This window comes from Ciconia boyciana, chromosome 2 (genome assembly GCF_034638445.1).
Source record: "Ciconia boyciana chromosome 2, ASM3463844v1, whole genome shotgun sequence".
NCBI classification, from domain to species: Eukaryota; Metazoa; Chordata; class Aves; order Ciconiiformes; family Ciconiidae; genus Ciconia; species Ciconia boyciana.
The window spans coordinates 163246470-163259632 of record NC_132935.1 but is presented as its reverse complement, the minus strand read 5'-3'; the positions used below and the strand labels follow the sequence as shown (position 1 = coordinate 163259632).

Below are 13163 nucleotides of genomic sequence, written 5' to 3'. Positions count from 1 at the left end.
TGGAAAACAGCTTCTGGCAGGTAGCTGTGGTAACTAAAATTTCCTTTTTCTCATTTGACTTGTATGTTGATGGGCTTCGTCTTCTCCTTTCCTGTGTATGTGAGCTAGTGCTTCTGTAGTGCAGCAGCTGTCACATTCACCTCACATATGGAAGGTCCCTGGATTTAAGCCGGGCAGAAACAGGTGTTCCTGTGAACATTGAGCTGTCTCCACCAGTGGCGAGGAAGCTCTCTTGGGTAAAACTTTCCATAGTAAATACTGGCCGGGAGGGGCTGAGGAAAGGCAGTGAGATGAGGCCTTGTAGTACCTTTCCTTTTAAAGCAACTCTCTAGAATTTTTTTAGTCTTACCTGTCTGTCTTTTCACTTGCATCTTGACAGCTGCTGTAGTGTTAGCCCAGGCTTTTGTTTTGGTGATTGCAATTAGAAAGTAGAACAGAGATGGAATTCAGGAGGCCTGGCTATAGCTCTACACTTGACTAGCAAGTCACTTGAACCACAGTTCCAGTTTCCATCTAGTGACTAATGCTATTTTATCATTACGGGTACCTGCAAATCTGCTCTTGTAAAGAGGAAAGGCTCTATCCAGGCTGTCACATTTTAGTGCCCCTGTGAAGGGTTGCATGTAGGACTCTTAAGATGACCTGTGTTCAGATCCTCTTACAGCTCATGCTAGTGTAGGAGTTTGAGATCTCTTCCCTTTTCACAGTTGGTCTTTTTGTCCTGATACCATCCCTTGGTACTCTTTTCAAGTCTCTTATGTGGCTTGTCCATACTACTCTGCCTCAGTAGTATTCCTAACTGTATTGCCATGATGTAGTAATTGAGATTGTTAGTGTTTGAGTAATTGCCAATTCCAGCTAAAAGGGTTAGGTTCAGAAAGATACACTGCGGAGACTTGGCATGTAATTTTAGATAAGTACTTCTAATTGCATATTTTAAATCTCTGGCTGACCCATTCCTCACAATGATTTTTCTTGTTACGGGTAGGACTGCAATGAATTGCTGTCATCAGCTCTCCTAACCTTCCAATTTTGTGACCAGATCTAGTGCGGGTCCTTCTGTAGGCTTGTGTATAAGTCTGTTGTGAAGGCAAATATTCACGTCTCAGCATCATGTGGCAAATACTGTTCATTAATTCTAGGGTGAAGACAGGAAACTGAGGTCTTCCCATACCTGCTGTCAGTAAACAGACTCTTCATGACTTACCTTGTAGCATTTTACAGACAGCAACACAGGCATTAAATGGCTCCAAATGACAAATTTGGACACGGCCTATAAAAATAATTGCTTTAATAGTGAGACATTAGGCCAGGAGACTGTGCAAAAATGTAGAGGGAACCTGATGATAAACTGTTCTCCTGCTGAAACCAGTTGATTCCTCGACTGGTTTAAGGTCTTCCTCTTCAGACTCAGAAGTGGTAGTCTGTGAGTGGTTTTCCTTTTCTGTGTACCCCAGAAGGCAGATTATTGGCCTCATCTTTGAAATAAGCCTCTGTACTGTGTCTTGGGTTGTGCTCCCAAAGTCTGTAGCCCCTCTAGAAAACTTGTACAAGGCTTGAGGAGCACGAGTAAGTGATTAGTGTCTGATATTTCAGAGGAAAGTGCAAGAATCAGCCTCTGGGCAATTTTGGGATAATCTCTCCTGAAACAAGTTCTTGTCTGGACCTGTAACAGTTGAGTTTTACTTATCTAGATTTAAGCTGATCTCTTATTTTTGAAAGCTCTTTAAAAATGCAACTATAGATATTCTTGAACTTAAAATCATGGAGAGGTGGAGGGGGGAAGAGGATGGTTCTGAGCTGTAGCAGCTTCCTGAGGCAGTGGTTGCCAAGGTAGACATGTTGCGTGAAAAAGTGTTTTCCCTGGATTTGTTCTGAATTTGGCAGTTTATTGGATGTCGTTTCCCAGTGTGAGAGCCAAAAGGATGGAAGTTCCTGACTTCCCTGCTCAGTGCTCTTACCTCCCCTACTTTTTATCTTGTCTCCATTTTTATTTGCTTCTGCCCCAAATTAAATATTCTGAAGCTTTTCAGTCTTGTAGTCTCCTTTCATGGCAGTTTCCCCAATCAGTTTAATTACCTTTTTTGAGCAACTACTTGTTATTGCAGGATTTTTTTTTTCCTTCCAAAAAAATGTAAATGTAAGTCCTTGCAGATTACAGTGGTGTTAAGAAGCAAGTGCAAAGAGAAATATGATGAGTTCATATTGGGGTATGTTATGCCTCCTCCTTGCTTTCTCCTCTCCTCCAGTGCAGTTAAAAGCATGAACTTGGGCCTTTATTAGATCCATTATCCTTCTGTTGCGCTGAAGGTATCTGAGCACAATAGTCAGCTTACGGTAAACTTTGATGTACCACCTGGGGTCAGGACAGTGCTCTTGTGTTACAGCACTGCCTGGTCATCGGGCAATGAGATAGAAAAGGGAAAATTGTGCTTAAATTATTTTTAATTTTTTTTTTTTCCTATGGTGCTTCAGACCCATAGAATTCTCTGTTGAAGCAAGCTTGTTTATTCCCAGGACCTGCCTAGCAAAGAGGGTAAAACAGTGCCGTGTTGCTTGGGAGAGGGTGCAGAGAGTGGCAAACAGTTCTGCTATCGATAAGGATGACTTGTTTCTTCTACGACTCTTTCAATGTCCATGCTGCTTAGTGGCTGGTGCTTCTGTTTCTTGGGGTGGAGAAGAGGAGGAAGGTTAGTTTGGAGTGGGCTTGGGAAATGCACAGTAAGTGGCCCTGTCACTAGCTGAATGGATGAGTGGCCTTGAGCTTCATTAAGCTTCTATAGCAGCAGGTGCCCAGAGCACCTGGGAATCTGGGAGCACCTGTCAGCTTGTGGAGATGCCATGCTTAGGGTGGTTAAGTGGTGTGACTTGGCTCGTTAAAGGTACTGATCTTGATCCTTGTATCTTCACATACACTTGAGCCATATGGGTGGTCAGGGATAACCTGCCTACTTTGCAAATGCTGCATGACATTTTAGGTTAATGCAATAGATTGATTTATTGCTGCTACAGTGTATGGAAATGTAGGAAGGACCAATTTTATTGCATCGTGACCAAACCAAGTCGAGGGCATTAAGCTCTTCAGCAGAATTGCTAATTGCTGTAAAGAATGCAGACAGGCAGGAGTAATGCAGTACAGAGATGTGGCTCTTTCTAGCCCAGTTACTGAATTAGGTGATGTTAGTCAGGAATTTCCGTGCTTGATTATTTTTTTTCTGTATGTTTTTGAATGCTCCCAGATCTTTTCTAGATGGCATGTGGAGTTCAGCTGGAAGTACAATATAGTTTATGATGATTCTTGCTCACGAGTGTGACTGGAAGTGGAGTGTAAGGAGAGGTGGTCAAATACAGTGTTGTCTACACTTGGTCTTGGACTTTTTGATTTGTTACTGAAGTTCCACTTCTTACTTGTGTTGCAACCCACAGTAGTTAACAAACTTATGCAGCATTTGGTGGGTGTTGGAAAACAGTCTGCTCATGTGGTTTGTTTCACAGCTGGACACTCTTCACTGCTGTGTTTTGCTCTTACCTCTCCTTTCCTTTGTGGGATGCTGGGTGCATTGCTGCTGTTGCCAGTCCTTGAAACACAGTGGTATCACATCTCCCTCAAAATAACCATGCCTCAAGCTTTTTTTCTTGTGTAAGTGTGTTCTTGTTTTAAAGAATTATTGATCTCAAAGGCTTTAAATCTCCCCTCTGTTCAGCAAACTCTGCTTCATTTTCATGCAATTAAAGCTGAGTTAGCTTTCTTTCATCCAGATGGTTTTCTTCTTCCATGCTTTGAGTAGCAGACGACATGGGTTGTCAGCAGTTAGTAGGAATGTTGAATGGCAGAGAGGGGAACATAAGCTATGGGGTATTTCATGTTGGGCTTTCCCAGCTGGGAGAAACTGCTGCCTGTTAGTTTCCAGGGTGATTCAACAGGAGACAGGCTCTGGAAGCAGCATGGGAGATGTGGCATTGCTGCTCCTAGGAGGAGACTCCAAACTATTCCTAGTCTAGAGACTGATAGGACTGGGCCTGACAGCTCTACACATAAGAGGAGTGAAGTGAAGGTGGTACTCTTCCACTGCTATGGTCAGAGGGCAGTTAAGGAAGCCGAGGGAACAAATTTAACTGCAATAAAAAGAAGTGTCCTTTTGAATTTCATGGAATTAACCTGGGGAGCTTGCTGCCAATAATACGGAAATCAAACATCGTATGAGATTAAATAAATCAACCTATACTTGAGAAGGTTAAATTAGATAGGATTTAAAAAAGGGATTATGAACTCCCCTGGTTTAAAGCATAAGCCAACTGTTAACTGCCCAGGCTTAGTCAGAAGTCTTCCCTCTGGGCAGATAATTCTGTAACTGCTTGTTATAGGGTTTTACACCTTCTTTTGAAGACTTGGACAGGATATTGAACTCACTTTGATCTGACAGAGCAGTTCCTACAAGTGGATTAACCAGACTATAAGGTTGTTGGGAACAAAGCAGCAGACTGCTGTAGTAGTAGTACAGACATTTCATCCATGCCTGTTATCCTATGGGAGTTGCCATTATAATTCCATTTCCAATCCTGAAGACTTCTACACTTGCTCCAGGGGAACAAGTCCCCAAGTGTCAGTGCCAGAGAGTCCCATGTATAATATGTGGCTTCTGCATGGTTATTTGATGTGGCATGTTACATGTTTCTTGCATGATGAGATTGCAGTGTTACAGAAGACTTAAACCTAAGCTGGGTACAGCTTAGTTGTATTGTTTCGCAAAGCAGCAACAACAGAAATCTTAACCGCTGTGCTGGTTGAGTGGTTTTGGTTGGTTTTTTTTTAAAGTTCAGTACGAACATCAGGATTAACGGTGGGTGAAATCCTGAATGTAGAATGTCTTCCTTCACTTGGATGAGCATGAGATTGTGCATGTAAATAACTCTGGAGAGTTTGCAATTGACTGCGTGGACTACTCACAAATTTAAGGCATTGTTGAGCTGTAAATACTGGGTATTGATCTGAACAGCTGTAAGGGTCAGTGGTATGTTAGCTCGTGAAGTGGGTAAAGCTGGCTTCGCTTGTACCTGTGAGATGAGTCAGTTGCCTATTTGCTTTGTGGCTGAAACCAAGAAAAAATAGGTGTGTATGAATTGCTCCATTATAAGTTAACATCTGCTTCCTTCAGTACGTTGTCACTAATACTGCAGACCTTGAAAGAGGGAATGACCACTGAATGATGCTGAAGAATAGACATTGAAATGGGCAACTGCTGAGTGACTTGCCGCAGGGGTGGCTTGTTCCCATCACCTGAGAAATTTATGGATGAAGACTTTTTATCCCTTGAAGAATTGTTTCTTTTCTGCTGTTGCTCTGGATGGGCTAATCTAACCCCTTTTTAATTGTGCCAGTCTATCTCCTGTAGCCACATATTGAGGTAAGGAACTGAACTGGATAATCTGGACATGGAAGTTGGATCATAATCTCTGATTTTTAAGCTCTGTGCTCTTTCCCAGTCTCCTTCAAAAAATGTGTCTCGAGTTGATTGTGGTAGGGGAACGTGGGGTTTTTTTATACTGATGTTTAAAAAGGGGAATGAGTATTCTTAATTTTACAGCCTTTTAATTAAACCATTAGAATTTCACTTGGAGCAAAATTTGAACAGTGATGGCTGCCTGTAGGACCAGAGCTCAAAATCATGCTTTAAAAGGATGAAGAGGAGCTTTAATACCTTATACCTCAAGATTTCATCTGAGAGATAAGTTCTTTGCCAGCCATAGTTGGAGCATCGGTGTATTCAAGGAGGAGATCACATCTCACCTGCTTTGCTTTCCCTCCCAGGCATGCTTTCCTCCCTCAATTCTCTTAGTCATGATTGCTTTCGAATAGGGTAGCCAAGTTGACAGCTTTCTGGATTCCTCTGAAGTTGCAGGTAGCCACATAAAAGCAGACTGCTGCTGTGTTGTATCTCTTGAGTTCATGTCAACATGTAGGAAGTAAAACTAAATAAAGCAGGATTTTCATCCTTGTATTTGAGAGCAAGTGTCTTTGAAATGCACCTCGGGCTGATAAACACAAAGAGTAGAAGGTGACGATGTGAACAGAAAATACTGGTAAGAAAGTTCAGCTAGTAGCTTAAACATAGCCTTACGTGCCTTGTATCTCTGCTCCCATTAACTGAAACTTCAGTTGTATGTCAGTGGGCAAATAAACCCACTTCCAAAATAGCAGATCTCCAGAAGTATGCCTGACTTACAGGAGACTAATGGGTTTCTTATGATTCCAAATTACACTTCACAGCAGTTTTATTAGTGTTTCACAAGCCTTGAAATGCTTCTTTTATTGCCCGCAGAAGGCCTGAAAACATTAATCAGAACCCTTAATGGAAGACATGGAGGCCTTTATAGCTAATCGCAGTCTATTTGCTTTTGGTGTTTGACACTGCAGATATTTTTAATATCTAGCCCAGGGTGAGCATGCAACCATCTCCAAACCACTGCCTGTGTCTAGACATGTTTTTATCGGCAATTCATTCTCCATAGCTGAGCAGAAGGCAGCGTAACTTATGGATCCTGAAATTGGGAATTAGCAGTAAGGCTGTGTCTCATAACTGAAGCCATCTAGTGTGAGGGGTGTTTGTGCATAAGCAACTGGATAGAAGAGCTGTCTACCATCCACTGGATCTGCGGATGGTTTGAGTGGTCTGTATCCAGTGACCTGTGCCTGTTGGCAGAGCAGGAGTAAAGCAACGTTTCCAGCTTAAAACTTGTATATAGCAGCCCAAATAAATTCTGATGTTTAGCACTGACATTATTACAGAGGTGTAGAAATGGCTGAGATTTTTATTAGAAGTCTTCCAGTATAGTTTCGATGCTAGCGAGGGGAGCACAGTTGTAACCGGGTTATTTCTTCTTTGTGCAATTTGAGGATAGCAGTCTTGTTAGGGAGGAGGTAGGGAGAGGGAATCTTTGTCTGCTAGGACTTTGTGTTTGAAGAGCAGCAAACTCTCCTAAAAACTTTGGGGTAGTATTAAAGCTGCGCTTACTACCCACAGAAGGGCTGTTTCTGCATTTTATCCCCTCCTGCTCCCTTTTTCTGTAAGCACGCTTATGAGCAGAGCTCCCCAGTGATCCTTGATTGGGATTCCTGCCTTACCTACAGCTCTTCAGCCCTTGCATTTGTACTGCTGTAGCACAGACCATTGTATGTATGACAGAACTGGCTTGGTTTCAATTATGTGAGGAAGCGTTTTAACTGCAAAGCCCACTGTGATTTGCCATGACCAGTTAAAACAATTGTATGTGTTGAGCCTCCAGGATGTTAGTACCCTCTGTGGGAGTGAAGAACGACGAAGCTTTGATGTAGCCAGTGTGGGATTAGCCTAGAAAACTATTGAAAATGGGGTGGGGGTCTGTAGGTGAGAGGGAAAAAGTGTGCCTGGCTGCTGCTCTTTCTTATTGGTAATAATGTAAAAACACTGGAAATCATGGGCTGTGATGCAATTAATTATTCAGAGCTGTGCTACACTGTGTGAGAAACGGTTTAATCTGCCTGTGTTACACATCCACTAGCTGACGGAGGTGTTTAATTGCATAGATCAGGTTTGTGATTATTTATTTTCCCTCTTTGTGTGCCAAAGCATATGACAGACTTGAGCTTTTTTTTTAACTGTGCTTCCCAGCCCAGGCAGCAGACTGTGATAATGAACAAGAGAGGAAGTTCTTGGAAAATAGTAAAACAGTAACTAAGTGTCATGGAATGCCTGCAAAATGCTGTAGTACAGAGCCGTCTGAATGGCAAAGATCTGATCCAGGTCTAGGCTCTTAAGTAAACTTGGTCCAGACTTTGTCTCACTATCTCCTGAATTCCAGTGGGATACACTAATATATATAAAATATGCAGTGTTTGTGTGTATTTCTTGTACTACACTTTTGATCTCCCAGGGAGCTAGTTCAGAATATTTTGAGTGGTCTAGCTGAGAAAAAAATAAAACCAGCTCCTCTAGATCATTTTTGAGTGGTGGATTTGGGGCAGGTCTGGCTGATGGGATGATTAACGAGTCAGTGTCCTTCTTGCTTCTTTCTACCTGTATCTTCCCTGGTGCCATTTGTGCACATGTGGTTTTTTTAATTGTCAGAGAGAGAAGTTAGGCACCTGGATTTGCTTGCATGTTTAAAAGAAAAAAAAAATCTTTAAAATTAAGTTAAAACTTTAGACTAAATGCTAATTTCAGGCTCAGGGACCAAGACTGTGTCAGGTTCATGGATCCCTTAACTAGTGGCTCAGTCCAGTGCTCTGAGCAAGTCCAGAATGATCCTAGGGTAAGCAAATGAGTTCAAAACTCTGAGCTCGATGAGTTTTGGAAAGGTTGCATGAATCAAAAGTGTTGTACTTATGTTTACAGACAGTAGCTGAGAGCTTCCCAACCAGCCGGGTCTTGTGCAGGGAGTGTGACAGAAGGCACAAACCAGTCACTGAGTCTGACCTGTGTTATCCAGGGCCCCAGTTCCCATCCATCCCCTGGTAGAAATTTGAAGCAGGGAAGTAAAAAGAACATTTTTGTTGCCAGCTTTGTCCGTTGAGGGATTTTCCTGCATTGCAAAGAAACCTAACTAGAAGCATTAGAAAACTCCAAAGGTGCTGACTTATTTCAATTTTGAAAATTAGCTTGACACAAGTGAGTTTGCAGAGAAGGGAGCTGGAGCTGTCAGAGTAAGCAGAGGATATTGTTTCAGGCTGTATTTATTTTCACAGAGTGGTTTTTAGTCAATGAGTATGCTACACTGAGATGAATAGCCTACTCGCCACTCTTCAAATGTCCTTTCCTGTTTAGAAGGATTCTTCTTTAATCTGCTTATTGGAGTTTCCCGGAAAGTTGATGCCTCTTCTGGGGAAGTAGAAAGAGGAACTAATTGCATTTGATTCCTCAAATGCACCTACTCCCTGAAAAGCAGTATTAAAGTGGATAAATCAATATTGGCATGTTTCTTTGTAGCAGTGATTGCCAGCTAAACCCTTGCCAAGGGGAAGCAATGTGCCTTTGCGCTGTACTCAGTCAAAAGCAGACCTTTGTACATGAGCAGGAGAAGAATATGCTGCATCCGTGGGGCATCGTAGACAGGGGTAAATCCTTCTCAGGGCTTTCTCCTGTACTTTGGTACCAGGGAGGGCTCGTGCTCGGAGGGAGGAAAGGATCAGGGTGCAAAGAGCCCTTGCTCTCCTCCTTCCCTGTGTGTTTGGGATTATGGTGCTCGGCTGAGTCTGTGTCATGGGGCGGGGGCTGACAGTGAGCAGTGATTACACCTTTGAAAAGTAAATGGCATCCATGTGTTCAGTGAAGGAATGTCTTAGTTGAGAGCAGAAGTTCAGGATATCGGGGAATGAGTGTCTGGTGTGGGTGATGCTGGAGGGTACAACTTGACAGATTGGGGGGCTTGGCTGAAGCTACCAGCTTGGCTGAAGCACAAAGGCCCAGCTGGGTGTAGTACAGGGTGCCAGGCTTGGCTTAATGGGTGGCTTTTGTCTATGGACAGTCAAGAAACTGAGGCTTTCTGTCCAAACTGGTGATTTGTGCTTGCATAATGAAAAATCAGTCAATGCTTTCTGTGGTGTCGTTCCCCCCATAGCTTGGAAAACCTCAACCCTTAACCCATAACCAAATCTAAGAATAAGCACGGTCAAAACTCAATTTAATATCTGAGCATATTTCATATTGTACTCCATCTGTGGTAACTAACAACTTTCTAATCTCGAATTTATTTCAGTCGTCTTCCAGTATGACAAAAAATATAGCTGTCCTTTGTGCCTTCAACCTGATTGAGCTAAGCCATCTGCTTTCCTGCTGGGAAGAAACATTAGGAATAAGAGGCCTTTTTTTTCCCAGAGGCAAATATTTCCCTTTCTCATCCAAATGATAGTCTTCAACACATTAAGCATCTGTTGTGTAATGTCTCACTGAAAGGAGGAGTCAGCATGAACTTCTTAGGTAACAGACTGGTGTGAGTTTTCGTGAATATTCTGTTGTAGCTGCATGCAGGTGTTTTGGTTACAACCACTTTGTTGCCCTTGCCAAGGGGTTTTTGGTCAACTTTTTCTTTCTTCTAGACAGACAGGAAGAGCACCCTAAAATACCTTTGAGCCCTAGTATGATGCAGACTGAGTGTTAAGTGTTTCTGGATTTTCTGCATTTAGCTTCTAGGTATCCTTTTTCTTTGCACCCTCTTTGAACGTTGTGTCATGAGGAAGGTAGCTTCTGTGCCCGAGGAATAATAGTCATTGGGTCCGACTGCTAATGCTTTATTTTTCTCTACAGAAAGAAATTCAAGCCATGAGTCAGTGCCATCACCCCAACATTGTATCTTACTACACATCGTTCGTGGTGAAAGATGAGCTTTGGCTGGTGATGAAGTTACTTAGTGGAGGTGAGTGGTCCACTTTCTTTACCCTAAAAGGCAAGGTAAAAAGCTGTCTTCCTGTAATACCCTTTCCCTTGTTTGCTTCCCACTTGTGAATTAAGATATTTGAACAACACTATCTAACGTCAACCCATTCAGCTCAGATGTACTGATATACAGTCTCATGTTATGTACATCAGTAGTAACACCTAACTACATGACTGTGCTAGCTTTTTTCCCCCTTCCTATTTTGTGTATTTGTCAGTATTTCCTAGCATTATTTTGTTTGTGTTTGCTGAATGACTCACTTGAGTATTTGAAAACTGGAGTGTATGACTTCAGACATTGATAAGAGAAACTTAAGTGCAGATGTAGTAGTTGAAATCATCCTAAACTTCTAGAAAATAAATCTTTACTAACTTTATCGTGAGAATTGCAACTCCTCTTGCAAGGCTAGTTCCTTGACCTTTTTCTCACTTGCAGCTTGGAGGCGTGCATAGTGCTGAGGGCTTGTTGGTAACCAGCCATTCTATTGATTTTAACTTATTGACATGTTGGCTGCCCTTGTGACGAACTTTAAATCACCTCTATTTTGGGCAGGGCTACTCTTATAATGTCAGTGTATGGCCTTAAAAAGGGAGGAGAACATCAGTGTGGGTGCAGCTTGATTTGTATAGTGTCAATCCTCAGAGCTTGGATTACTTTGCCCACTTGTTCTAGTTGACAAAATAACTGGGAATACTTGGGGCAATTTCAAATTACTGCCTAGTTAACACAGAGCCAGGGAAGCTTCCCCTTTCTGGATTTCTTCTCTCAGACACTGGAGAAACAGCTTTTTTTTGGAGAGCTTTTTTTTGAGAGCTTTCTTTTGAAAACTTCTTATCAGTAATGCTTTATTTGATGTCATAATATTTTCCAGGATCCCTGTTTAAGTTATGGTCGAGACAAGAAATGGAATCAAGTTCTGGATGATAACACTGTTGCTAAAATCTTAGGCCTGTCTTTAGGAAGACTTGATTTTCCTGGAACCCTAGTGAAAAGGAATTGAAAGCTGACACCCCCCCCCCCCCCCGTTTTCTTGCTTTTAAAAAAACCCAAACTTCTTGGCTTCTCTGTTCTTGGCTTAATACTGAGGTCTGTAAAATGCCAGAAGATGATGTGGAAAAATCTGGCTAAACCTGTTGGCTTTTTCCACAAGAGCTCAACAATGACCATAAAACATGTGTCTTTGAAGATCATATTTGGAGAATTTTAGCAGTTCTCTTGGGGGCAATCAAATTTCATGCCAAGAAGGGTTTTTAATGTCTTGTGTCATTAAGCAATACCCTCTCTTTTCTTGGAGGGACATGTAACAGGTCAATAAAGATACGATGGCTGTTTGTGTGTAGAAAGGAATCCCCTGCCAGCTTAGTGCAAGTAGTTTTGCTGTGTTTATAAAAAGTGTACCTGTGGGAAGGTTTCCACAACATGACGAAATGGCATTTCAGGTGTTCAGGAGAGTACACAACCTCTTTGAAGAAAGTGCGTAGCTGCCTTAGCTAGTTTTCTGTCAGAACCAAGTCGGAATTAGGCTCATCCTTGAACCTCCAAATATTGTGTCTGTTTGTCCTCATTTTTGTGTGTGTGTCTTGTGTAAAGCTGGAAAAAAATCAGACTCTGTGGACCATCTTTTCATTATCAAGGCACCACAAATGTAAAGACCACACTGGAAAATTTCTGGAAGAATCATAATTGCTGCAGAACTAGCCTCTTGGCAGTGTGAATGATGACCTGTGTGTCATTTAGTATTCACTTAGGCTTCTACGTTATACAGACTGATAATTGACCCTTGTGCAGCTCTGGCATTAAGTTGGGTACTTCACGGAAAGTAGTGCTATGAAATCTCAGTGCTTCTTACTCTTGCATATGTTGAGGACGAGGGTCATACAATAAAAGATGGACTAGTAGCAGTGTAATCTCCTCCCCTTGCCCCCTGCAATATTTCCGTGAGCCAGTGTTAAATTTTCTCACTTAAAATGAATCATTTGGGGGTTGGGGGAATTCCTAAAATAGATGGAAGGACTTTGAGAATGAACTGTCACTACTTTTTATGCAGGAGGGTACCTTGAGAGGTATTTTTCAGCTGCTTTCACGTTGTACTTTTTTCATGGCTGTATTTCAGAAATCTCATTTTAGATCTCGTAGGCAAATTCTATAGGACAATCTTGAGAATGAGGGAAGAAACTTGTGTATTGGAGCTTTCTGACTGAAGAGCTTTTTCATTCACTTTTAATGAGACTTTCCAGTTGTTTTTAGGCCGGTGATTTATGTAACAAGAGACACTTTAAAAACTGCTTCTCGTTCCTTTCAGCTTACTTCTTATCAGTAATAAAGTGGCTGGTTTTGTGATCATCTGTTGTCCAGTGGGAAAATAATGATCTGCGTTTCTCAACAGGAAAAAACTTTGAGCTGTTTTTATAAACCAGAAAGGAAAAAAACCAGGGTGCAGCCTAACTCTTTCATTCCATCTAACTATTCGGCGAGGATGGACTGAAATTTGTACATCCCAGTAAGCACATATGAAATCCGTTTTGATATCCATTCTGTGTCTTGATTGTGGCTTTTGTACTTGAGAATTTCTTCTGGGTAAAAGTTTAGAATCTTATTGCTTCCCTTCCATCAGTGTCAGTCTATGCTGGCATGCGTTTTCAGGATGAAACTAGTTTTAATTTCAGCCTAGTCACACTGACCTTATTACTTTGATAAACAGCCCACAAGACAGACCAGTCTGTAATGCAAGCCCTTTTTTTTGTTGTTGTTGT

General features: G+C 41.9%; 1 protein-coding gene across 2 annotated transcripts in view; it reads left to right on the top strand.

Annotated features, from left to right (window-relative positions):
* Positions 1-13163, top strand: part of OXSR1 (oxidative stress responsive kinase 1) — a 94025-nt gene that overhangs the window by 21040 nt on the left and 59822 nt on the right. For both annotated transcript variants that reach the window (XM_072854787.1, XM_072854786.1), the window contains exon 3: positions 10281-10389. In XM_072854787.1, the coding sequence (XP_072710888.1) occupies positions 10281-10389 (109 nt within the window). The remainder of the gene's footprint in view (positions 1-10280; positions 10390-13163) is intronic.